This window comes from Lotus japonicus, chromosome 4 (assembly GCF_012489685.1).
Source record: "Lotus japonicus ecotype B-129 chromosome 4, LjGifu_v1.2".
Classification (NCBI taxonomy): domain Eukaryota; kingdom Viridiplantae; phylum Streptophyta; class Magnoliopsida; order Fabales; family Fabaceae; genus Lotus; species Lotus japonicus.
In genome coordinates, this window is record NC_080044.1 from 72,082,522 (window position 1) to 72,108,652 (window position 26,131).

Sequence of the window (26,131 nt, forward strand, 5' to 3'; positions counted from 1 at the left end):
TTTTGCGAGTTCATTTCATTGACCTTTCATTAAAAGAAAAATAAAAATACATCAGAAAACACAAATACATTCTAGGAGTACATTGTTCATTGTATGTTGATTATACATATTCATCTATTTATTTATTTAACCATTATTGGGGACTTTTCATTTCTGTCAGTTTCTTAATCCTTACTCCCTCATATGACAACTTACTAATGTGGATTATCATGCTTATAAACAAAACTAATGTAGATTATTATTTTAATTCAATCTTTGTATTTAATACAATGATGAAGTCTCTTGTACATATACACATTTAATACTTAAAAAAACACAAGTGTTATATATATATATATATATATATATTTGTTCATTTTCATAAACATTACTTGTTATTTGTGTATTCTCCTAAAGCTTTGAGATTTTCTTGATAGTATAAAAACTTACTTTAGCGTTGGTGTGCCTTTTGTAAATACACCCTCATCGTACTACGTCAAGCTCTACTATGAACAATGCCATCATCATCACCAGTGTATTCAACTTACATTTACCATACAAAAATTAGAGGTGCTTCAAATTCTATTTATAAAACAAAATGATTCACCCATAGACCTGGACTAGTTAAAATTAATGGGTAAAATAACACTTTTTTTTTATGACTCATGAATGAGGACTAACCTACATAATATGTTGATAATGTAAGATATAAAAGTAAATTGAATAATTATCTTATGTTAATGATAAACAATTTTCTATCACCAAACCACAATGGATTATGTTGTTGTTTTTTTTTTCCGGTACATCGGAAAGATAAATTACACCCGCTAGGAATCGATCACTGGACCTCTTCTTACCCAACCCATATGTCTCTCAGCTCCTACCCCTTAAACTATCATACGAGACATGTTGTTGTTGTTGAAAGGAACACAATGGATATTTAGAAATATAAAGTTAGCTCAAAATATGGCAATAAACTCAAACTCAACAATATTTTAATATCTCAACTTTCATACATAAAAATTAGGCTTAATTGCACTTTTGGTCCCCCAACTATTGTCTTCCTGTGAAAATCGTCCCCAAACTTTAAAATTAGCAAAAAACGTCCTCCAACTATACATGTCATTGCACTTTTGGTCTGTCGTTTGTCTTCCGTAAGAAAACTAACGTGAGAAGTTGATGTGGCTTCCTCACACGTGTCTCACGTGACTTTCTTCAGAGAGCTTGATGACTGGACAAGTCACATGCTTCTCACGTGACTCTAAAAGGGTTCCATGGTGAAGAAGACGATGAAGGAGGGAGATGCCTTTAAGTACACCCTCATTGTACTACTCCAAGCTCTGCTATGAACAATGTCATCATCACCAGTGTATTCAGCTTACATTTACTCCATAAAAATTAGTGGTGTTTGAAGTTCTATTTATGAAACAAAATGATTTACCCATAAACCTGGACTAGTTAAAATTAATGGGTAGAATAACACTTACTATTTAAGATATAAAAGTAAATTGACAATTATAGAACATCAATTCAATAATTACACGTTTAGTCCTTAGGATTGAGATCTTTTTGCATTTTGGTCATTGGTCTAGTATGTTGATCCAGTTGAAAATAATTTATCTTTACTACACATCTTATGTTAATGATAAACCATTTTCTATCACCAAACCACAATGAATTATTTTTTTGTTGTTGAAAGGAACACAATGGATATTTAGAAATTAGAAATACAAAATATGGCAATAATCTCAAACTCAACAATATTAAATATCATCAAAATCAAAATAAAAAATTACTAAAATTCAACATAACTTAAAGAAAAGAAGATAAGAGAACATAACATGGCTTGTGTTGTTACTGCAAATCCGGTCTAGTCCGGTCCAATCGCCGGTTCAAGAAAAGCAGGAGTTCGACATGACATGAACATGGAAGCTTCATCCTCCTTCCTATTTGTTTCCGATTCCTCATTGATCTCCAAACCCTAAATCGATGGAGACGACTCACTTCAATCACAGTACTCTCTTCGACCGCCGCCCCTTCCTCAAATCCAAAGCCCCCGCCGTGAGATGGGTCAAAGAATGGTACCGTACCACCCCTTTTCCCTCATCAATTCGTGTTTTCAAACTTCGTATCTTTTGCATTTGGGGTTTTCAAAAACATGAAGGAATCTCTGTCTGTGTCCACTATTTGTGATTAGTTTTTCCAAATTTGAGGGAAATTTTTTATCTTTTCAACTGGGTCGTAGCTATCTGTGATCTGCACGGTGTAGAATTGGTGTTTGTTGGATTTCTACAATGAAAAACAACACCCAACTAGTGAAGGAGTTATCTGCATTAAGAGTTTTCTTCTTTCTGTTTAGAATTCAATTCAATAGAATTTTTGTTAATCATATGATGCTAATTGTCAGAGTATTTTTACTATTAGGGTTCCTCAAGATGTTCTTGCGACCGGGGGGAAATGCATGCTCTTAAGATGGGTAGCAGGTTTGTTCCTTTGCTTTGTATTTTTTGTATTTTTTTATGTTGCTGCTTTGTTTTATTCAGTTTCTGGATAATGGCAGTTGTATATGTGTCTGAAAAAAAAAGACAGAAATTAAGAGGCCTCTGATTGATATCACCTCCTTCTGATTTGACATCACAATTTTGAATGAGTTGAATTTAAATTTCACAAATTAAGCACATATAAAATTTCCCTTGGGATATATTTTATATCATGTGTAACTGTTACTGTTACTGTTACATTGCCCTGGGTCGATTATACTCTTAGTTCAATGATGGTTCCTAATTTGGTTCAAAACAGCTCAACTTGTAATTGGTTCATAATGCTGCTTTCATGAATTGGTTCATAATGTTCTTTACTTTCTTCCCGTCCCCAAAACCTGTTCATGATGCTGACATTGGTTTATAATTTGAAATTTTGAGTGTTTGTGTGCTATGGTTGTGTAACTGGCTTGCTTTCTCAGCTAATCCTTTTTGACAATCTGCTACATGATGTATTTTTGAATGCTTGTATTGATTTGATTAAACAGGGGTAAAGCATATATATTTCCTGGTTATAGAGCATGTGATGAATTGAGGGTTAAGCATGCCTTGCATCTAAGTGATATTTAATTATATGTGATTGTTGTTATATCATATGTTCTGTCTGACGTTTTTCTTTGTTTTAGAGGATACCTTAAAGGCCTCGAAAGAAAAGGAAAATGAACCTTCGGGACCTGAGCCAGAACCTGAGCCAACTACTGAAGTACTCTTTCTTTGCAGCTATGAAGGCTGTGGAAAGACATTCATAGATGCTGGTGCTTTGAGGAAGCATTCTCACATCCATGGAGAGAGGCAATTCATTTGCCATTACGAGGGATGTGGAAAGGTAATGTTTTTTTTACTTAAGATACACACACAAGCACACATATTCGTGTTAGGCTGTATGATTGTAACACACTAGGTTCAAGATAATCCTTAACAATTTTTCTTTTTAGTTTCATAATAGAAGTTTTTTTATTTAGTAACACAAACATGTATGCATGTTATGTTGTACGATATGCGATTGCAACACACCAGGCTGAAGATAGATACTTATTTTGTTTTGGTTTTGTAATATAAGTTTATTTATTTATTTATATAATGCTATGTCTCAATCAATTTACAGCTATTCATGGTTTGCCATTTTTTTTTAATGCATGTCTGTTTAACAAATGCTGAGAATCTTTGTTTCTGTTGCAGAAATTTCTAGACAGCTCAAAGTTAAAAAGACATTTCCTTATTCATACTGGGGAGAGGGATTTTGTATGTCCCCATGAAGGCTGTGGTAAGGTAATAAATCTACCCATTGGAAGGGTCTGTTGACTCTGTTCTAATTCTCTTTGTTGGGTTTCCTTTTCCCTGCTTGGTGTTTGATGTTCTTGTTTATTGATATCCACGGTTTGCATATTTGGATTTTAAACTAGTTTCATGTTTTGCATATTCCGTCATACCCTGAATGTCAGAAATAATTCACTCTGGACTTAACAAGGGCTCTGTTTTTTATCCCATCGTAATGATTAAATATTTATGCAACAAAGATTCAAACGCTTGGTAATGAGGTAAATTACTACCCAGCGGTGGTGGTTTATTGAACTACTAATACAGAGGATGACCAACAGAGTTGGAAAGTTATCCGATTAAAAACAATATACACCAAATCTTTCACCATATTGTTACTGTTTAATCCTTGTTACCATTGTCATCATGGTTTGTGAATGAAAGTCTTTCTCAATACGAATCTTTCAGTTAACGTCTTGTGGATAAATCTGACATAAAGTTAGCTCATTGCTCAATATATATATTCTTAAGGTGCAGGCAATTATTCAAACTTCTTTGTAGTATTATTGTTAACTGATCATCTTCAAAAGTCTAAACCACGTCTTCTTAAATGATAACTTTGGTATCTTATTGTCTGGAGTCATTTTTGAATTGTAGTAGTATTGATGAGCTCTATGATTCTTTCGTGTCAATATACAGGCCTTCTCCTTGGATTTCAACCTGAGGTCTCACATGAAGACACATTCACAAGAGAACTATCATATATGCCCATACCCAGATTGTGGAAAGAGATATGCTCATGAATACAAGCTAAAGAATCATGTTGCTTCTCATCATGAAAAGGTTGGGAAATATTTATTGTTTTATGTAACTGGGCTCATATATGTTATGTTTTGTGTTCATAATAGATGATGCATGCCTGGCCTCCTTATTTGTCCACTCGGTTTCTGTTCAGAGGTTTTATTTGGTTTATCTTAATACAAGCATGCAAGATTTCTGATGTCTTGGAAATCTGTATCTTTTGTCTCCGATTGAAACTCATGACTATATTTGGATACTCGTTGGCACTCACTTTGATACAAAAAGTGGATTAGGATGGAAGTTTTTGTTCATAATGTTCTCAAATGGTATCCAATATAATGAAAAAGTGGTCACCTCAAATAATCTCTGATTCACAGTTTGAACTTCTTGCAGAATCCCTCACTGGAGTTGCCAAAGTATACTACTCCTCCTTCGGAGAAGCAAACAAAAACAACTAAACCATCTGGGGGAGCTTACACTTCAGCATCATCTGATCGCCCATATGCATGTCCTTATGAAGGGTGTGAAAAAGCTTATATTCATGAATACAAGCTTAAGCTCCATTTGAAGAGGGAGCATCCTGGCCACATGTCTGAGGAAAATGCTGTGCATGCTCTGGCTAATGCTGACAATGAAATGGATGAAGCAAGTGACCAAGATGCCTATGGTGGTGTGAAACGGTCAAATGGTAAAAGTCAGAAGCAAAGTAAGCCCAAGCCAAACTTGAAGCTTCCACCTTCCAAGATGGCACGAAAAGGGTCAGCTCCAACTCCAAGTGCCCCTTTAAATGTGATTAAAAAACCTTGGCCAGTGAAACAAGAAACTTATGATGAAGACAGCGAAGAAACTGAGGAGGATCGTGATAATGTTGAAGATGGTTGGAGATATGCTGGAAACAACGAAGATGACGATGAGGAAACAGAAGATGAAGACTGATTTTCAGTTATAGCAGCTCCAGTGAATTCAATCTCTCTCTCTCTCTCTCTCTCCTTCCTACAAGTTTTCTTTTTTCTTTTGTTTCTAGAAATGTCATTTTCTCTTCATACACATTATATAGTTACTATATTGGTTATCTGAAACATGAATGATATGGTAGGACGAATTTAGATGAGCTCACTGAAATGCTAGTGCTTATACTTTAATATAAGCTCCAATAAGCTCTTTCAAACGGATATTATTCTAGTTATGCACTCATACTTCTCTGTGTGCTGAATACTTAACTGGTTTTGCTTGTGTAATGTGGCCTATTGTAAGTGATTATAATAAACATACAACTAGGGTGTTATAGACAAAAATAAAACACTTGAAGTGAGTCATTTTGTTGTTTATTTACGTTTATGGTCACGTATTGGCTGCAACACAATTTTTATAATACAGTTTTTAGCCAAATGTTTGGAATGCCCTTCTGTGTTCCCAATACTTCTTGTATAGTTAATATATGATTTTAGTTTTCGTTATTTGTATTTAAAAAGTTTCTAGAAATAACTTTTAAGAACTCTTTTTCAAAAGAAAACAACTGTGTTTGATGAGATGTTTGGCAATATTTAAGAAACTGTAATTTGAAAACTAAAATAGAAACAAAACATGTATGTAATTTGAAAACTAAAATAGAAACAAAATATCTCCTATAAACATCTGAGATGTTTTCAGGTTTTGGTTTCAAAAACTGAAAATAATAACTGTTGAAGCCTAAAAGAAGGGAAAATAAAATAAAATAATTACTCCATAAGATAATACACATAATATATTATCTTCTATATTGGGCCTCCAACACATAATGACCCAACATGATAAACCCTAATATTTTATTCACACTGTGCTCTTTCTCCCTAGTTTCTTTACGTGTTTCTTCTGTTTTTTCGTTTTGTGTGATCTGGTAGAACATGGCTCGCGGCATAAAACATCGCATGAAGAAGAAAAAGGGCTCCAAGAAAGGTGATGGCTCTTCTTCTTCATCATCATCTTCTCGGGAACCACCGCAAGTTCCATTGAAGGTGTGGCAACCGGGTGTGGACAAGTTGGAGAAAGGTGAAGAGCTTCAGTGTGATCCCTCCGCTTACAACTCCCTCCACGCTTTTCACATTGGATGGCCATGTCTCAGCTTCGACATTGTACGTGACACTCTTGGGTTAGTCCGAAAAGAGTTTCCCCACACTGCGTATTTCATTGCAGGAACTCAGGCGGAGAAAGCTTCATGGAATTCAATCGGGGTTTTCAAAGTGTCAAATATTTCTGGTAAGAGACGTGAACTTCAAGTTGATGATTCTGGCATGGATATGGATGGTGGTGAGGACAGTGACAGTGACAGTGACAGTGACAGTGATAGTGATAGTGATGATGAAGAAGATGGTGTTAAGGGTCCAAATTTGCAGTTGAGGAAGGTAACTCATGAAGGGTGTGTGAACCGTATACGCTGCATGCCACAAAATCCACATATATGTGCAAATTGGGCAGATACTGGTGATGTGCAGATTTGGGACATGAGCTCTCATCTCAATTCTCTAGCAGAGACAGAGACAGTGACAACAGAAAATGCAGTTGTTGTTAATCAGGTTCCATCACAGAAATTTAAGCACAAAGATGAAGGTTATGCTATAGATTGGAGTCCTGTTGTTCCTGGAAGGCTTGTATCTGGGGATTGCAATAATTGTATTTATCTCTGGGAGCCTAATTCTGCTGCTGCAACATGGAGTGTTGACAATGCTCCCTTTATTGGACATACTGCTAGTGTTGAAGACTTGCAATGGAGCCCTAAGGATCATGATATTTTTGCTTCTTGTTCTGGGGATGGAAGCATTGCTATATGGGATACCCGTTTGGGGAAGAAGTCGCCGACCGCGTCTTTCAAAGCGCATAAAGCCGATGTGAATGTGTTGTCATGGAACAGGTTGGCTGATTGTGTCTTGTTGGCATCTGGGAGTGATGATGGGAGTGTTTCTATTCATGATCTCAGATTTGTCAAGGAAGGAGAGTATTCTGTTTCTGTGGTAGCACATTTTGAATACCATAAGCACCCAATCACATCCATTGAGTGGAGTCCATATGAGGTTTCTTCATTGGCTGTTTCATCGGAAGATAATCAGCTCACAATTTGGGACCTTTCTTTAGAAAGGGATGAGGAAGAGGAGGCTGTATTTCAAGCTAAAACCAAAGAACAAGTAGTGAATGCTCCTCAAGATCTGCCTCCACAGCTATTGTTTATTCACCAGGGACAGAAAGACCTTAAAGAACTGCATTGGCACTCACAGATTCCTGGAATGATTGTGTCTACTGCAGCAGATGGATTCAACATCCTCATGCCTTCAAATATTTAGACCACCCTGCCATCAGATGCTGCTGCTTCATAATTCCTATAGGTACTGTCTGACAAGCACAAAGTCTTAAGAATCTCATGATTGGTATAGCGTTAAAACTAGATTTTACCATTTTCCCCCATTATAATTAAACTAAAAAAAGCAGGATGTGATATGATGTTTGTGTAAAACTGTTTGCACTATTAGTTTGTCCTAATTAAATTACTATTGTATTCATCGAACTTACTCCCTCAGTTCCTGATCTTTTGTTGTTTTAACTTTTAGTCTAAATTCCAAAATTTTTGTTGTTTTACAAATCCAATGCTTTTTTTCTCAATTTATTTCATGTATACCCTCATTTTGGGGCTGCCCCAAGGGAAGAGGTTTCTAAGGTGCTTCCTCGCTCTCGGGGGCGACCCAAGAAGTTGCAAAAACAGGGGGTAGTGTTGGAGCTTGGGAGTTGCTCTACTGCAGGTATTGGGGAGGGTACTTTGAGCCCACAGTGTAACCAACTCATTGTTGTGGATTCTCCGCTTCCTAGTGAAGGTATGAAAAACGGTAGAAAGGGGGGGTTTGAATAACGTTTTCAGAACAAAACTTCCACCTTAAAGATTTTAACAAATCTTTCGAGAACTTAAGTGCTAAAGATAAGAGATAGAAAAGCACACAAGGATTTTATCCTGGTTCACTTGATAAATCACTCAAGCTACTCCAGTCCACCCGTTAAGGTGATTTCTTCCTTCTTAGAATGAAGGCAATCCACTAATCAGGTAAGAGTTACAACTGCACTTGAAACCTACAAGTGACTAACAATTACACTGACTTAGCTCACACTAAGATTCACTCTCTTAGTCTTCTCTAGGATCCGATCAACCTTGATCTCCTAAAGGAACTAAACAAACTGTTTATCAAAGAATTGTTTACAAGAGATTTGCTTCTAAAAAGCTAATAGTAAACACAATGAATTTCAGATGAAAGAAAGCTTAGAATATTTTGAATATGTCTTGCGCGTGTGTATTTCTTTCTTTTTAGTTTCTTCACCGCTTCTTTCAATCTTCAGCCTCTATATATACTCCAAGGATTAGGGTTGAGCGTTGCATGGGAAATGCTACCGTTGGAGGGCAGTTCTGGAAAATCCAGCTTCTGCTGTGGCTGAGAACGTTAGGTAGGTCGTCAGGAAGGTACACTTGCTTTTGTACTTGGATAGCGACTTGACCTTTTAACCTAGGAGACTTCTGATCAGGGGAATACTTCATATTGGAACTTGTGAAGCCGGTTGATCAGAGTCAGAGGGAAAGCACAGATCCTCTGACCATTGTATCTTCTGATTCTGAACTCAGAGGGAAGAACATGGCCTTCAGAGTTTCTTGCTTCTGGACTTCAGAGTTTCCACTATTCAGCTTCTGGATCTTCAGAGTCTTCTACACCATCAGAACATCTGAACCTTCAGTGTTTCTTGGTTATCAGAACTTCTGGATCTTCAGAGCTTCTAGCGACTGAGTCCACATCAGAGTTTGTATAGCTTCAGAACTTCTGAAGCTTTTCCACTGTTCATACTGAACATGGTGAATGCGAAAGCGTTGCTTGGGTTACCCTTTATACACAGTGCTTCTGATTTGTGTGAGATTGAGTTGAGGTCAGAGCCTGTAAATAGCACACTCAGAAAAACACGTTAGAGTACCACAATTGTTCATATCAAAAGGTTAACTTGTAATCATCAAAACATAGAGTTGTACTACTAGATCAAAACTTGATCTTACACCTAGGGGTCCTCGGGGGTTATGACTAGGGCGAGAGCGACTTTGGCCATTGGAAAACGTATGGGGATGGTTTACGATTGCTCTGATGAGGTTGCCCTCCATGGCATTGCTGATGCCTGATGACATAAGGTCCCGAGGGTTGAGCTGACCGTTTGATCCTTTCCGTCTTGATCTGGGTCTGTTTATATGGTTTTGGGCTAGGTGGGTTTTTCTTTTTGGGTTTGGGGTTGACTATATTTATGTGTTGGTTAGCTTTTTGTTGTACTAACCTTCACTCCCCTTTTGTTTTCCTTCATGCTTGGCTCGCCAAGTAGTTTATAATATTATTCCTTTGGCTGTCAAAAAAAAAAAATGCAATATCTCTCACCTTACATTTTATTTTCACCAATCAAAATCATAACAAGTTTCTTAACCAATAACTATCATTATCTCTCTTCACTCTAACTCAACATTAAATAAGGATGTTTATATCAACAAATATTTCAATGATTGCACCCTTAAACAATGTGCATAACCTTAAACAACAAAAGATTATGAGGGTTTTGTTGTTGTTAAGATGCTTTAACCACAACTCCTCAATGACTTAGATGCCCAACACATTGAAGCTCGTTGGAGTGAGACCACACAGTTAGCTGCCACTAGAGTATAGGTGGATGGGGAGGATACTTGTGATTTTGAGTTGAAAAAGTTCACATTTTCAACTTCTTTCTTTCAAGGAGTTTCTAAAGAAACACAAAAGGTGAGGAGGTCGAGCTTCTCTCTAAAAACCCTAATAGGTCTTGTATGATGGCCACCTCTTCCGGTGGCGGCAACTGAGGAGCGTCCCCTGACTCTGACGACGGTGATTATGAGGAGACGTTAACCACTACGCCAAGAGCAATTGTTGGTAGTGATGACACAACTTTATTTCCTTGTAGTACATATTCCGTAAGGAGATGTGATATTAAGGGTCATGGGGTGAGATGTTAGGTCCATCAATTCCTAAGGGTGACTATGGGTTGATAAATATATGTATTTGTCTTGGTGTAAGACTTTTTTATATTACAATGAGGATGAACTCATTAACTTCATGAGTCAATTAAAAAATTTAGCATTATGCCAACAACATATTTATTAAGTTTGACTTTCTAATTAAATAAGTTCTCGATAGTTCTTCCTTGAAAAACGTTAAAATGACGTTAAGATCGAGAATTAGTCTTCTAAAGAGCGTAGTTTAATGTTTTATTTTTATTTCTATTAAATAAGCAAAATAAATATACTGAGGTCAATCTCAAATAGAATGATATAGTGAAATTGCTAACTTTTTTTCCCATAAATGTAGAATTCAATATGAAATCCCTGCTCTTATTCTAAGAGCGTTAATGAATGAAATCAATCAAATGTTAACTCTATCCCAATTTATTTACAGTTGAATTTGAAATACATAAATTTTGTATATGATAAATGCGGATTAAGTCCTCTTGCTATTTAATCTCGAACACCATGTATATAATTATAGGTGAAAACTGTTTAATACGGAATGAATTGAAAAAAAAAACTAATGTGGAATATTATAATTTACCCAATTCGTCTTGTATTCCTACAAACAACACGGATTTTACTTCAGAAAACAAATAGTGTTTAAAATCATAGTGTTTAAAAAATAGAGGCTGATATTTTGTTTCTTGCAAATATTCACCCGTAGTAAATAGCATGGCTCATATTTAAATCATAGTGTTTAGAATATAAAAATCTAGTTTTTATGGATTTTTTTCTTCTAAATTAGTGATTAATTAATTTTTTATAAACTCTATTTTGGGTAGCAAACAATGATGCCAAAAGAAAAAATTGCTATGAATATGATTTAGATAAAGATAAGATAAATTGAACAAACACATTTAAGTTGACATAACAAAGATGGTAATCCACTCGAAAACTTAAGGTACACGAGCTAAACTATTAAAAACTCAAATACTTAAAATACTCAGGATAGATTAAAACTTAACATCGATAACAAAGACGGAAAAAGCATACAACAGAAATCCTAACACACTATAAATTAAAATTACTTAGGACAAATTAAAGCTTAACATCGATAATAGAGACGAAAACTGAGAACCAGACAACAAAAACCCTAACACACTATAAATTAAAATTACTCAAGATAGATTAAAACTTAACACCGATAACAAAGACGAAAACTGAGAAGCAGACAACTGAAACCCTAACACACCATAAATTAAAATTGTCTTTCGCACTTACAACAAAACTAGACTCCTTAAGGAAAAAATTCGAATGCCAACTTCCAAGGATGATGTATGATGATTGACTTTCAGCTTTTCAATTTGCCATTTCTGTATTTTTCTTCATTGCTCGAGGACGGTGATTGCTCAACCACACTAAGAATGTTGTATGACTAATTCCAATATCTAAGCAAAAATTGTCAATTTCCTCCCTTTTAGTTCCTTTAGGTGTCCACCCTATCCTATTAGCGAATTCTGTCATTCGATTCCTCAAGTGCACCGTGAAAGTCGTTCTCTTCTTCCTCTTTGGCTTTGGCAGCATCACTATCCTCTCATTCTCAGGGTTATTTTCGGCACTCACCCTAAATTCCACATGAGGATCAGATGGGCCTACAAGTGAACTTCCAATGTTCGGAGTGTTCCTTGTTTGGCTCTGGGCTTTAGGGGTGTACATAGTATGTTGGAGATGAAAGTTCTGATGACACCCACAAACAGCACATAGCATAGCATCTTTGGTGTTGCTTTCATCAACACTTGCTTTGAGAAACTCTTGACATCCATCATAGCAAACACGGTTTAGTGATGCAGCATGGTTGCGTTTGCACTCTAGGTACACCACTTCTTGCTCAAAACCTGGTGGAGGAAAATTGATCTCAGCATCAGACATGGTTTTTTATGACACTAAGATGTAGGATTGAAAGATTAGGAATATAGTTGGAATGGTGTGTGCTTGCAGTGAGCGAGCGAGGCTTAAATAGAACCGAAGATTTTACCATCGAAGTCAAACAATTGATATCTTTAATATTTTTTTATTTTTTTTATTATATTATATCACTCAAGTAAAAAGTCTTTTGTAGTAAAAAAGATAGAAAGTAAAAAAAAAATTATTGTTAAAGATAAAAGTCGTATTGTCAATATGAGGAATAAAGAAGGTTTAAATAAATGAGGTAATGACCAATTTAATGTCTTCATAACTTGTAAGATTTGATAATCAACTAGTCAAACAAGTATAAAACCGGAGGCGCACATAGATTGGATTTGATGGATTTTTCGTTTAAACAGAATAAAATATGTTTTGGATAGTTCGTATAAGATTTCAAATGTTTTTACTTTCAAACCAAACTAAAGTGATAATGTTCAGGTTGATCTGATTGCTATAAAAATAATAATAAGCCTGGTAAGTCTAAAAAAACAAAAAAATTAGTAAATTTTATAGAGCTATCCAAAACCCAATATTGAGGTGGTGGAGGTGGCTGTTTTAAACCGCCACTAAATTGAGGTGCCAGAAAAAATCGCAGGGCGTCACAGGCCCCTCCACATAGAAGGCGATCAATCCTCGCCCTCGTTTGCTCAAGGCGTCACAGGCCCACCAACTTCCGCTTGGTTCGTCCTCGAACCACATCGTACTGGGAGAGGTTGGCTCTGATACCAATTGTAACATCCTGACTTGAGGACTGGCCTCACGGTAACAACACGAGTCTTTTCAGCGCACTTTGTCCTCACTCGTGCGCTTCCCGGGAAAACTTCCCAGGAGGTCACCTATCATAATATTGCTCCAAGGCTAGCACACTTAACCATGGAGTTCTTATGAGTTGGGCTCCCGAAAAGAAGTTGCAACTTGTTGTTATGGGTAGTACAATCAAATCATATATGCCATCCTCAACTGTATAGTCCATCCCTAGACAGTCTCAGAATACCTCTTGTTCGGGTGTGGTGCGTCCCTCCACATAGAATTCGATCAATCCTCGCCCTCGTCTGCTCAAGGCGTCACACTTCATCTCACTCAATCCTTATGTCCCTAGGCCCTAGCCCTTACCACTTGAGCTACCCTTTAAAATAATTTTATTCTTTCTTTTGTTGAATCCCGGGTGCCGTCAACAGTGACTAATCATCTCATCGTAGATACTCGTACTAAATGGTAAACGAATGACAGTGTATGTGTTCCATTCCCCATGAGTATGATCAAACCTACGACCTCATGGATAACGAAGCGAGCTAACAACTATGCGTTATCTTGTAATGTCTTACATACATCTGACTTCTATAATTTTTCCTTTTGTTCATTCTTTTATATACAAATATTAGTTGTTAGCGGTAAATTAGTTATTTTATAGCTAACCACGCCACAGTTCGACCGAACTATAGTTGAATGAACTGTTAATCTTTATTTGTTTAATTATCAATATGATTTTATAAGATTCTTTTTTGATGAATTTTTTTTTGAAACAACAAATTATCTCAAAAGTTTAAATTATTAGAAAATGGTCACATGAATAATTTTATACTACCTATGGTCCTATTTATAAAATCCAAAGAGAAAAAAAATCTTGGTCCTTTATAAGACTAAATGAAAGTTTGTGCTGTATTAATTAATTTTTTCCAATGATGCCTTATTAATTCTAACTAGTAAAATGCGTCTCATTAGTTATTATATCTCATCCCCACTCTCCAACACCAATAAAAAAGGGTAACTTTGGAAAATTATTTTAATTCAAGACAAATTTAATACATTTTAACTAGTTTAACTACATTTCTTAATATGTGAATTTTTTAATTCTTATAAATAGAACCGGAGGTATTATTATTATTATTATTTATAACAACCTCTCACATAAGAGTTCGTTGGACTTGAAGCATAGAGGATGCACAAACCCATATACCATTAATTCATTTTTATTAGAAATATTGAGGGCGACAATGCTTAAACAACTAATTATCACAAAAATTAAAATTTAAGAAAAATTCCATATATATGATTTTAAATTATTATTTTTAACAATTTATATTCTTAAAATGGCAATGCATCATATCAAGTTCTATTTACTTTTCATATCTTTTTAAAAAATCCAAATATCGTTTTTCCTTATTAAATACCGACTTTTTTTATTTTTTTATAGACAAATGTTGGTGGTTAGTTGTTAGTAAGTTAGAAAATCCCTTCAAATTTTCCTTCCAGGATTCGATCCCTGGACCTTCCCTCCTCAACCCTTATGTCCCCTAGCTCTTACCACTTGAGCTAACCCTCAAACACAAAATTTCTTTAAATAACACTTATAGTTTAAAATAGGATTTTCTTAGTTTCCATAAAAAAGGATTTTTATAGTGATAGTTTTATACTCCCTCTTATAAGAACTAAATTAAAGGTACATTTGATTTAAAAATAAAAATAAGTTAGAGGTATATTTCATTTTTATGAGAATAAATTTGAAGTTTATGGTGTATTAATTTGGACTAAATTATTTTTCTATAAAAAAATTATTTAATTAAATTTTCTCTCTTTCCACTTGCAGACTTCTAATGATGCATAGTAATTAAAAAAATGAGTTTAAAGGGAAATTTTAGAAAGTTGTAAAATTTGAGAATAACTTTAATGCAATTAACTAAATTAACGTATGTAAAAAAATTTAAACTAACCAAATTTCTTAAGAAGGAGAGTGAAGTACTTTTTTTTACCGTCAACCAATCAAATTTTAAGGATGTGAGAAAATCTCTCTTTTAATTTAATTTCATTAATTGACGTAGCACATCCTTAAAATCTGATTGATTGACGGTGTAAGAAAACTTTACACCGTTGGTGCATTGTATTTTTCTCTTTTTTTTTTTAAAGTAAGAAGGTGAGTGAAAGTACTTGATTCTTATATTAAAGACTTGTGGATGAGGTATTATAATTTTTTTTATAATATCAAAGTGGCCATTAATTGATATTTAATACCCTTTATTAAACTGTGTATGTTCTCATTAAGGTTGTAAATATACATTTACTAATGTAGATGAAAGTCAAAGCTTGAATGTGAATACTATATTGACCTTGAGCTTTGACAAATTAATTAATATTTAATGTCATTTATTTCTTCATTAACTATATTGCATTACTCAGTTAATGTTGTCAATAAGTCAAACTTGGATGTTTTTTTAACATGTCAAGCATGGATGTGAATTTTTATTATTTGTCTTTAAATATTTAAAAACATCAATGTTTGGCTTGGGTTAGGCTGAATTAATGTAGAACTTAAAGAAATTAAAAATACTTGATTGATATTTTTCCTATCATTTGTAAGATATTTTAAGTTTAGATACATTTTTTGTCCATGTAAATATAGCAAAATTTAGTTTTGTCATTCGTCGAAGTAAAATTGTAAAATAATCACTGCATTTAGATTTTAATCTATACCGGAAAGAGAGCTCAGGCGAGATTAATTATGTGTCCGAACAAGCTTATGTGTCACACCCACGTGTAATTTTTAAATAATATTTAATGTAATGTTCATAATTAACATTTAAATTTAATTAAAATTCATTAATTGAAAATAAAATTAAAAGTGTTCTTTATGCTCTCATTAGTGTTCATCAACAAACCAAGAAAGCCATAGTCTCGTCAACCCAAAAATAACAACATGTTCAAGCCTTAAACACGATCCAAACTGCAAACATCAACAAATCCACAAATATCAACAAATCCACAAATATCAACAAATCCAACCTAGAAACCTTCATCACCACCTCAAACCAAGAAACCCAAAAAAAATGATGATGAAGCGGCTTCAACCAATGAATCTCGCTTCATCAATTTTTGAATATTCCTCTGTCGTCCCCAAATCTCCCTCTCTCAATCTCTTTCTCTTTCTCTTTCTCTTCATCTTCTCTCAATCCCCTTCTTACTCCCCTCTTTCCTCTTCTCCCGATCATCATCATAATCCCCTCCTTCCTCCACCATCTCCTCTAAGAAACGCCATGATGACACCCTCCTCCATTGAACCCCTAAACAAGTGACCCAAACAATCAAACCCCAAACCTCCATCAAACCACCAAACTGTTGACCCAAGCAACCAAACTCCAAACCTCCATCAAACCACCAAACTAGTGACCCAATTAACCTCAAACCAAATCCCCCTCACTACAATAAGGGAGACATCACCACCATGACCAACACAACAAATTAAAACCTAGAAACCCCAAAAAATTAAAACCCACAACAGAATAGGAAGGATTGTTAGGAAGGGCATCGATGCTATAAAGAAAAGAAAAGGGTGTGTGTGGAATGATTGAAGATTGATTGTGAGGGGGAAATAGGGAGGGTTTTATTTTTAATCAAACGTGTTATCCAATTATTCAAACGTTTTCTTGGTAATTATTTTGTACGTTGTTTGCTGGGTTTTCTGGGTTTCATTTTATGCTTTTTTTTAACAACATTTTATGCTTCTGTTGTTGTTGTTGTTGGGTTTTGGGGTTTATGTGCAGATGACGGTAAAAGGGAAATATAGATGAAGATGGTGGAGGAAATGTGCAGAATATTATGAAGGATAAAGAATATGAAGATGATGGAAGAAATTTGATGAAGATGATGGAAGAGGGATGAAGGGTAAGATGATGAAGATAATTAACATTTTTATATTTTTTTCAAATTTTAATGATGGAAGAGGGAAGAGCTATTATTGTCCGTTTATCCCACTAATAGCTTATTGCATAAAAAACACTCATTCATAAGCTTGTTTGAAAAACTTACCGAAATACTTTATCAAAAAAAAAAAAACTTACCGAAATAAATTTAAAATAAGATCAAAACAACTTATAAATAGATAATAAGCTATTTTTTAAGCTTACTTAAATACTTGCATTAGTGTTTATGTTACAAAATATGTCCAAACAAGTTATGCAACCTAAATTTATGAAGACAACTTATGCAACCTTATTCATAAATACTATGAATAAGGTTGTGCTTACTTTGGTAAGTTTCTCAATAAGGCTTATGACCACCTTCAGTGCTTTTTATACCGTACTCAAAGAAACTTTTCAACTCACCTGTATACTTAAAAATAAAACAATATGCACTCACAAATAATAGAATAAAATTCTTGTCAAATTTGACAGATTATACATTTATAAATTGTTGCCACAACTTTTTTGAGAAATTGAAGACAAATCGGTAACACTTTGCTTTATAAACAAATGTTGGTTACAGAAATTTGTGCCAAACTAGATCTATTTGGTTTTACCCTAGTGCCATAACACCATTTCAGACTTTACATTGGAAAATGTTGGGTGTCCCAATGAGTCTAGACACCTTTGGTGAAAAAGAAAGAGAAATAACGGATGTGATGTGCTAAGATCACGTACCTAGTGGCTCCAGAATGGACACTTCCCTTGGTGGGATATGTTGCTACTTGTAAGAAACAAAAGCTTCTAAGATTAAACAAAACTTTATGAAGGGAAACCTGTCACCAAGCACTCTTCACTATGTGCTGCCGGATCCATTAACTCCAACTATTACCCAGCACTCTTCACTCTGAATTTTCACCAAATGTCAACAAATAGCATGAGTGCATGACCGCCAATAGTGGTGAGAATGGCTGTTTCTGTGTTAAGAATTTTTTTATGGAACTTGATAAAGTACCAATGATCTCCACGTGGTCAATTACGGCGCATTTTGATCTTGTTCTATGATAGAGCACAAGGCCATCTCAACATCAGTGAGTAGTTGCCCCGCATAGAGTTGAAGCTGCCTCTTTTTCACAACTATTACTTTCTTGGCTCGTGATATTATTTCTTCACTCAGTTCCTGAAGAACATTAGAAATGCCCCTCTGAGAAAATGCCATACCAAACATAATTTTGTACATAACATCTAGGGTGAAAGTTTAAACATAGAAGTTTTTATTAGCAGTGCAAGCTGAGATTCTTACTTGTATTGACATAGGAACTGCATTGGCACTAAAATCACCCAAATCTTCGAAAAACGAATCCAGTAGAAAACAGAAGTTGTTAGCATCAGCATGATCCTCAAAAGCAACAGTATAGGAACCATCACTTAGTCCCTGCTCCTTAGAAGTGAACTTCACACTATAGAGACCTTTTCCTCCTTCTCCGTTTGAACCTCTTTGCATGAGAATCACCTTCACATGGATATAGACAGTGACTTCAAGGTCAGATGTAAATAACTAAACATAGGTGCATGTCATGTTAAATAATGACGGTTTGACCAAACTTATGTCTATTTCCAGAACAACCAAAAGCTGTCTGAAGTGTATTTCAAGAAAAAGTCCTACCCTGACATGGTCAAAGTTTTTAAGAATTAATCTATATACCTGATAAAACGAGAAAACTTAAAAGCGTTCAACAAATTTAACTCATTTAAGAAAGATCAAATAATGGAAGTTTCCCTATGGTTAAACTACTGGAAAATAAGTAAACATTGCACATACTAGAACATAACGGAGGTTCAACCACCACATATCAATCTTAGTGTTTGCTTGCTTAGCTTTGACTCTGTTATCTGCTGATTTTTTTTTAGCTAATCCATGTCTTGAACTTCCATTTACACTGCGCACATTATCCTTTTCCAGAATAGGACTAGTGCCCCGGTTTCCTTCCTCAAAAAATTGAGAATTCTGTGTCCTCGTTTCACTCGAGTCGTTTAACTGTATTACTTCAAGTGAAGACATCCCAACACTAGTCTCCTGGACACCACCTAAAATATAAAAAATAACTCAAATTAAGCTAAATTTATCATAAATCAACCTATGTTTCACTGGTTACTTCTTCTAACAAGCAAATAGTAACCACCAAAAGAATATTTTCTGTACTTTCCTTGTTCTACTTATTTAAATTGAAACTGCAACTCTTACTAAAGTTTTATTGCCTTAACTCTGATATATAATAAAAATCCAAAGTGAAACAAAGACAGCGGCAGATAGACATGTCAAAGAACACAACAGAACATAACATGGAAATCAAATCAAATAAATAACAGATATGAAAAGCCATTTATACCGTTGTCATTGCTGTTAGCTTTAGCTGGAACTTCAGTTTTCTTGTTTGGTGTCTCCATCTTTTCTTCCAAATCCTTCCCATGATTTAAAATTTCCCTGGACTCGTTATCAACGACTTTTCCACTTTCTTCCAATGGAACACTAGAAGTACTTTTGTCTGTCACAACATTCTGATGATTCACCTGCTTATCTTCACATAATACTCCTTCATGATCAGTTGCATCACTTCCAGAATCTTGAGTCATACTCTTAACAGCAGAACCCTCCTCTATTGTATTAGATGCCTTACTATCTCGGGTCCCTGAAAAGCCCTTGGGAGCCTTTGTTACCTTAGTAGAAGGGCTTCTATACTTAAACTTTTTCTTAAACACTAATGCCTCATTTCCTTGATTCACATTCTTATTGCCATCCCTAGCGATCCCAGCAGCAGAGTTTCCACGAGCGTTGCTGCGTATCGCTGCTGAACTATCCTTATTACTATCTGAAATCCTACTCTGCAGCTTCAATAACCAATCTCTTTCTCAATACCAATCCTATTAGTACTAGAAACCGAGCTTTCATCATCAACTTCAAGACCCTCATCCTCTTCCTCTTTCTTCTCCGACTCAACTCTCCGAACTTCCCTCGCCATTAACTTAATTTCCTTGATCTTCTCTTCCATTTCAAGCTGGTCCTCCACATCAAAACCATTGCCTTCCCCGCCATCCCCGGTAACCAGCACAGTTTTTCCATTCCCGTCGAAAATATAGTTCATTTTCCCCCTTCTACTCACCTCCAATTCCTCCTCTTTCTCATTGGCAACATAGTTACTCAGAATCCAAACTGAATAAATGTTCGAAAGGAGCTTCAGTATGATCCCTCCGCTTACAACTCCCTCCACGCTTTTCACATTGGATGGCCATGTCTCAGCTTCGACATTGTACGTGACACTCTTGGGTTAGTCCGAAAGGAGTTTCCACACACTGCGTATTTCATTGCAGGGACTCAGGCACAGAAAGCTTCTTGGAATTCAATCGGGGTTTTCAAAGTGTCAAATATTTCTGGTAAGAGACGTGAGCTTCAAGTTGATATTTCTGGCATGGATATGGATGGTGGTGAGGATAGTGACAGTGATAGTGATAGTGATAGTGATGATGAAGAAGATGGTGTTAAGGGTCCAAATTTGCAGTTGAGGAAGGTAACTCATGAAGGATGTGTGAACCGTATACGCTGCATGCCACAAAATCCACATATATGTGCAAATTGGGCAGTGTTGGGTATTGGCTCATTAGGAAAATCTGGGGCCCACAGATTTTATTTTGAGGTCAAATATTCGGTTTATTATGATTTGATTTAATGGAGAACACAGCCCCGAAAATCAGGATTCAGAAGCTGAGCAGTTGATCTTCATGAGGGTTCGAGAATTCGTCAAGGTGGAGATTGTTGGGTTGACTCATATCTTATCAGTTATTTGAATTTGATTTAGGGGGATTGTGATATTGGGTTAGAGGGATTCTATCTTATGGGTTTAGATAAGACTCTATCTTATCTTATGGGTTTAGATAAGACTCTATCTTATCTTATGGGTTAAGATAAGACTCTATCTTATCTAATGGGTTTAGATAAGATGTTTAGATTATCTTATCTTGTAATACTAGAATTAGTAGTGTCCTATAAATAGATAAGACCTCTAACAATAAAAGTGTGTCATGTGCTAGTGTGCACCAGGTGTGTGCGGAGTGCGCCGCAATTGAGCGGTGTGCAAGTGTGCCGCAATTCAGCGGTGTGCGAGGGTACACAGCAATTGCGCAGTTGAGAGAAACTGCTATTGCAGATGTGTGAGACAATTAGGCAGTTGAGAGAAATTGCTATTGTAAACACAATTGACTATTGAGAATCAATAAAGGGAGCTATAGCTACTCTATAGCCGCAGAGGTAGGCATAATTGGCCGAACTGCGTGAACAAAGATTCTGTGTGGTTTATTCGTGCTTTCTCGCTCTATCGTACTGTCTGAATCAAGTTGTGTCTTTCTTTAATTCCACAACAATTAGTATCAGAGCGCTTGGTTCGCGGGACCGAGGCTGGTGTGCCGAAAGTATCCATTGACGGTGTAGTCAGGTGGAGTGTTCCGTTTCTCACGGTGGAGCGAACGGCGGTGCAAGGTTGGATATCTTCCGCTGCGGATAAAGGCCATGAGGATTGTAGAAGTCAGTGATAGGAGAAATTGACGGATCTAACAGACACAGGACGGGGTGTTGAGTAAGGTGGAGTTCGAGTGCTAGAGTGCAACGGACATGTTGACCAAGCCAGTCACCACCAATCCCGAAAATCGAAGTCAAGAAACTGAAGCAACAGATCATCATAAAGGAGTTTGAAATTCGCCAAGGTGGAGATTGTTGGGTATTGGCTCATTAGGAAAATCTAGGGCCCACAGATTTTATTTTGAGGCCAAATATTCGGTTTATTAGGATTTGATTTGATGGAGAACACAGTCCCGAAAATCAGGATTCAGAAGCTGAGCACTTGATCTTCACAAGGGTTCGAGAATTCACCAAGGTGGAGATTGTTGGGATTGACTCATATCTTATCAGTTATTTGAATTTGATTTAGGGGGATTGTGATATTGGGTTAGAGGGATTCTATCTTATGGGTTTAAATAAGACTCTATCTTATCTTATGGGTTAAGATAAGACTCTATCTTATCTAATGGGTTTAGATAAGATGTTTAGATTATCTTATCTTGTAATACTAGAGTTAGTAGTGTCCTATAAATAGATAAGACCTCTAACAATAAAAGTGTGCCATGTGCTAGTGTGCACCAGGTGTGTGCGGAGTGCGCCGCAATTGGGCGGTGTGCAAGTGTGCCGCAATTCAGCGGTGTGCGAGGGTACACAACAATTGGGCAGTTGAGAGAAACTGTTATTGCAGATGTGTGAGATAATTAGGCAGTTGAGAGAAATTGCTATTGTAAACACAATTGATTATTGAGAATCAATAAAGAGAGCTATAGCTACTCTATAGCCGCAGAGGTAGATACAATTTGCCGAACTGCATTAACAAACGTTCTTGTCTCTTAATCGTTCTTGTTGTCTATTACTTCGTTGTGATCTATTGTAACTTTGAGCAATTCCACGGGGTTGCCTACGCTAACAACTGGTGATGTGCAGATTTGGGACATGAGCTCTCATCTCAATTCTCTAGCAGAGACAGAGACAGTGACAACAGAAAATGCAGTTGTTGTTAATCAGGTTCCATTACAGAAATTTAAGCACAAAGATGAAGGTTATGCTATAGATTGGAGTCCTGTTGTTCCTGGAAGGCTTGTATCTGGGGATTGCAATAATTGTATTTATCTCTGGGAGCCTAATTCTGCTGCTGCAACATGGAGTGTTGACAATGCTCCCTTTATTGGACATACTGCTAGTGTTGAAGACTTGCAATGGAGCCCTAAGGATCATGATATTTTTGCTTCTTGTTCTGGGGATGGAAGCATTGTTATATGGGATACCCGTTTGGGGAAGAAGTCGCCGACCGCGTCTTTCAAGGCGCATAAAGCTGATGTGAATGTGTTGTCATGGAACAGGTTGGCTGATTGTGTCTTGTTGGCATCTGGGAGTGATGATGGGAGTGTTTCTATTCATGATCTCAGATTTGTCAAGGAAGGAGAGTATTCTGTTTCTGTGGTAGCACATTTTGAATACCATAAGCACCCAATCACATCCATTGAGTGGAGTCCATATGAGCTTTCTTCATTGGCTGTTTCATCGGAAGATAATCAGCTCACAATTTGGGACCTTTCTTTAGAAAGGGATGAGGAAGAGGAGGCTGATTTTCAAGCTAAAACCAAAGAACAAGTAGTGAATGCTCCTCAAGATCTGCCTCCACAGCTATTTTTTATTCACCAGGGACAGAAAGACCTTAAAGAACTGCATTGGCACTCACAGATTCCTGGAATGATTGTGTCTACTGCAGCAGATGGATTCAACATCCTCATGCCTTCAAATATTTAGACCACCCTGCCATCAGATGCGCTGCTGCTTCATAATTCCTATAGGTATTGCTGTCTTAGTTTTTGATAAGCTACTTCTGGTTGCAACCATCCCAAAATTTACTTGAATGCATTGCTCAAGAGATAAATTTTGTTGATGTTTTGAGTTCAGCTTTTGCAGATGCTGTTGGAAGAAGCAATAATGTTATTATATAATACCTGGCTTGTTAGGTTTTTCTGAGGTTTCTTGTTTATGTTAGATGATATTGAGCAAGCATATTTTACATTATGAATAAAAAACAAACCTGATTTGAACCCTCTTATTATTTCTTTAGTGCGTACGTTGGTGGATTTGAATATTTTCTTTTTATGGGTTTGGACTTGAATTGAATACCTGAATATACAAGTAAAAAAGATGACATTCATCAAGGAAGATTTTGAAAGCAAAAAGCAACAATTCTTTGTCTGACATGCTCAAATTCATATTGTCTTAAGAATCTCATGATTGGTATAGCGTTAAAACTAGATTTCACCATTTTCCCCCATTATAATTAAACTAAAAAAAGCCGGATGTGATATGATATTTGTGTAAAACTGTTTGCACTATTAGTTTGTCCTAATTAAATTACTATTGTATTCATCGAACTTGCTCCCTCAGTTCCTGATCTTTTGTTTTTTTAACTTTTGGTCTAAATTCTAAAACTTTTGTTGTTTTAGGGTATGTTTAGATTGATGGAACATAATGAAACAAACAGAATGGAACGGAATAGAGCGGAACGGAATGGAGTAAAAATCTTATTCCATTGTTTGAGTATTTTATGATGGAGCGGAAAAAATTTACCATTCCACTGTTTGGGTAATGGACGTAGTGGTATGAGTTATTATTATCTTTTTCCTATATTACCGTTACTTAAAAAAATTAATGTTGCAGAACATGACTTGTACAGAAGAGATTACCAGACCATGACTTGTATCAGTAACAAGATCAGTATTAAAAGTAGTGGTCCTATGACAATTTTTTTAAACATAAAGATCTTCACCATAGCATTATTTGCTTATTGTTTAAGCGTAAATGACTTTATTGCTCACAGAGAGAATTAAAACTTTCGGTCCTTAGAACTTAACATGGAGGGCTTAAGTGATTTATCCTTTATACCAAGTATCCATAGTTTTCACTTTTTAGATAAAAATAGTTGACTCATCCAGCACCCAATTCACAACATTGGAACTCTTGAGAATGGGTGAAACTTGAAAGAATGATCGAATAATAACTGCAAGGTGAAAGTGGGAAGTTATGAAAGGAGGTTGCGATAGGCAAAATATTATTTTCATAATTTAATTAAATGCTCAGTTTTTCCTTCCATTCCTTTCCATCCAATTTTGGGGGGAGCAAATCTGAAGGAAAACAATGGAGCATGATGGATCTTGGACCACTACTTACCACTCTCTCTCATCATATTTTAAATAAAATAAACAATGGATCACTTCCTCCTTCCCCACCACTCCACTCCACTCCATCACCCTCCCCCCTATCCAAACAAAGCCTACAAACCCAATGCATTTTTTCTCAATTTATTTCATGTATACCCTCACTTAATACAATATCTCTCACCTTACATTTTATTTTCATCAATCAAAATCATAACAAGTTTCTTAACCAATAACTATCATTCTCTCTCTTCACTCTAACTCAATATTAAATAAGGATGTTTATGTCAACAAATATTTCAATGATTGCACCCTTAAACAATGTGCATAACCTTAAACAACAAAAGATTAGGAACGGAGAGAGTATTAAAGTAGTGTTTGACCCAACTTTTATATAGATTAAAAGCTCCTTAAAAAGAAAGTTGGGGTTTTTCTTGTTCTTTTTTATAAGGGCATGGAGTGCGGGTTTGGTGTCTTACTGAAGAAGAGGGTTTTGTTGTTGTTAAGATGCTTTAACCACAACTCCTCAATGACTTAGATGCCCAACACATTGAAGCTCGTTGGAGTGAGACCATGCAATTAGCTGCCGCTAGAGTATAGGTGGATGGGGAGGATACTTGTGATTTTGAGTTGAAAAAGTTCACATTTTCAACTTCTTCTTTCAAGGAGTTTCTAAAGAAACACAAAAGGTGAGGAGGTCGGGCTTCTCTCTAGAAACCCTAATAGGTCTTGTATGATGGCCACCTCTTCCGGTGGCAGCAACTGAGGAGCGTCCCCTGAATCTGACGACAGTGATTATGAGGAAACGTTAACCACTACGCCAAAAGCAATTGTTGGTAGTGATGACACAACTTTATTTCCTTGTAGTATATAGTCCTTAAGGGGCTGTGATATTAAGGGTCATGGGGTGAGATGTTAGGTCCATCAATTCCTAAGGGTGACTCTGGGTTAATAAATATATGGATTTATCTCGGTGTAAGACTTTTTTATATTACAATGAGATGAACTCATTAACTTAATGAGTCAATTAAAAAATTTGATATTATGCCGACAACATATTTATTAAGTTTGACTTTCTAATTAAATATTTCTCGATAGTTCTTCCTTGAAAAACGTTA

At 35.9% G+C, this 26,131-nt stretch overlaps 4 protein-coding genes and 1 pseudogene across 4 annotated transcripts; 3 read left to right on the forward strand and 2 right to left on the reverse strand.

The window, feature by feature from the left end:
• Window positions 1–1,825: 1,825 nt before the first annotated feature.
• On the forward strand, window positions 1,826–5,693 carry LOC130709974 (zinc finger transcription factor YY1). The gene is made up of 6 exons (XM_057559114.1): window positions 1,826–2,060; window positions 2,404–2,462; window positions 3,146–3,345; window positions 3,699–3,788; window positions 4,476–4,619; window positions 4,971–5,693. Exons 1-6 carry the CDS (start codon window positions 1,969–1,971, stop codon window positions 5,511–5,513), a joined length of 1,128 nt encoding a protein of 375 aa, XP_057415097.1. The 5' UTR covers window positions 1,826–1,968; the 3' UTR covers window positions 5,514–5,693.
• Window positions 5,694–5,954: 261 nt separating this feature from the next.
• Window positions 5,955–8,125, forward strand: LOC130709971 (protein HEAT STRESS TOLERANT DWD 1-like). The gene has a single exon (XM_057559111.1). It carries the CDS (start codon window positions 6,461–6,463, stop codon window positions 7,889–7,891), a length of 1,431 nt encoding a protein of 476 aa, XP_057415094.1. The 5' UTR covers window positions 5,955–6,460; the 3' UTR covers window positions 7,892–8,125.
• A 3,824-nt stretch (window positions 8,126–11,949) lies between these two features.
• On the reverse strand, window positions 11,950–12,519 carry LOC130713302 (zinc-finger homeodomain protein 7-like). The gene has a single exon (XM_057563079.1). It carries the CDS (start codon window positions 12,517–12,519, stop codon window positions 11,950–11,952), a length of 570 nt encoding a protein of 189 aa, XP_057419062.1.
• Window positions 12,520–17,691: 5,172 nt separating this feature from the next.
• On the reverse strand, window positions 17,692–20,511 carry LOC130709977 (uncharacterized). Its single transcript, XM_057559116.1, has 4 exons — window positions 19,619–20,511; window positions 19,051–19,316; window positions 18,532–18,741; window positions 17,692–18,408 (listed from the first exon to the last, which is right to left on the reverse strand). The coding sequence occupies exons 1-4, from the start codon at window positions 19,860–19,862 to the stop codon at window positions 18,265–18,267; spliced, it is 864 nt and encodes a 287-aa protein (XP_057415099.1). The 5' UTR covers window positions 19,863–20,511; the 3' UTR covers window positions 17,692–18,264.
• Window positions 20,447–23,673, forward strand: LOC130713303 (protein HEAT STRESS TOLERANT DWD 1-like; annotated as a pseudogene).
• Window positions 23,674–26,131: the final 2,458 nt, after the last annotated feature.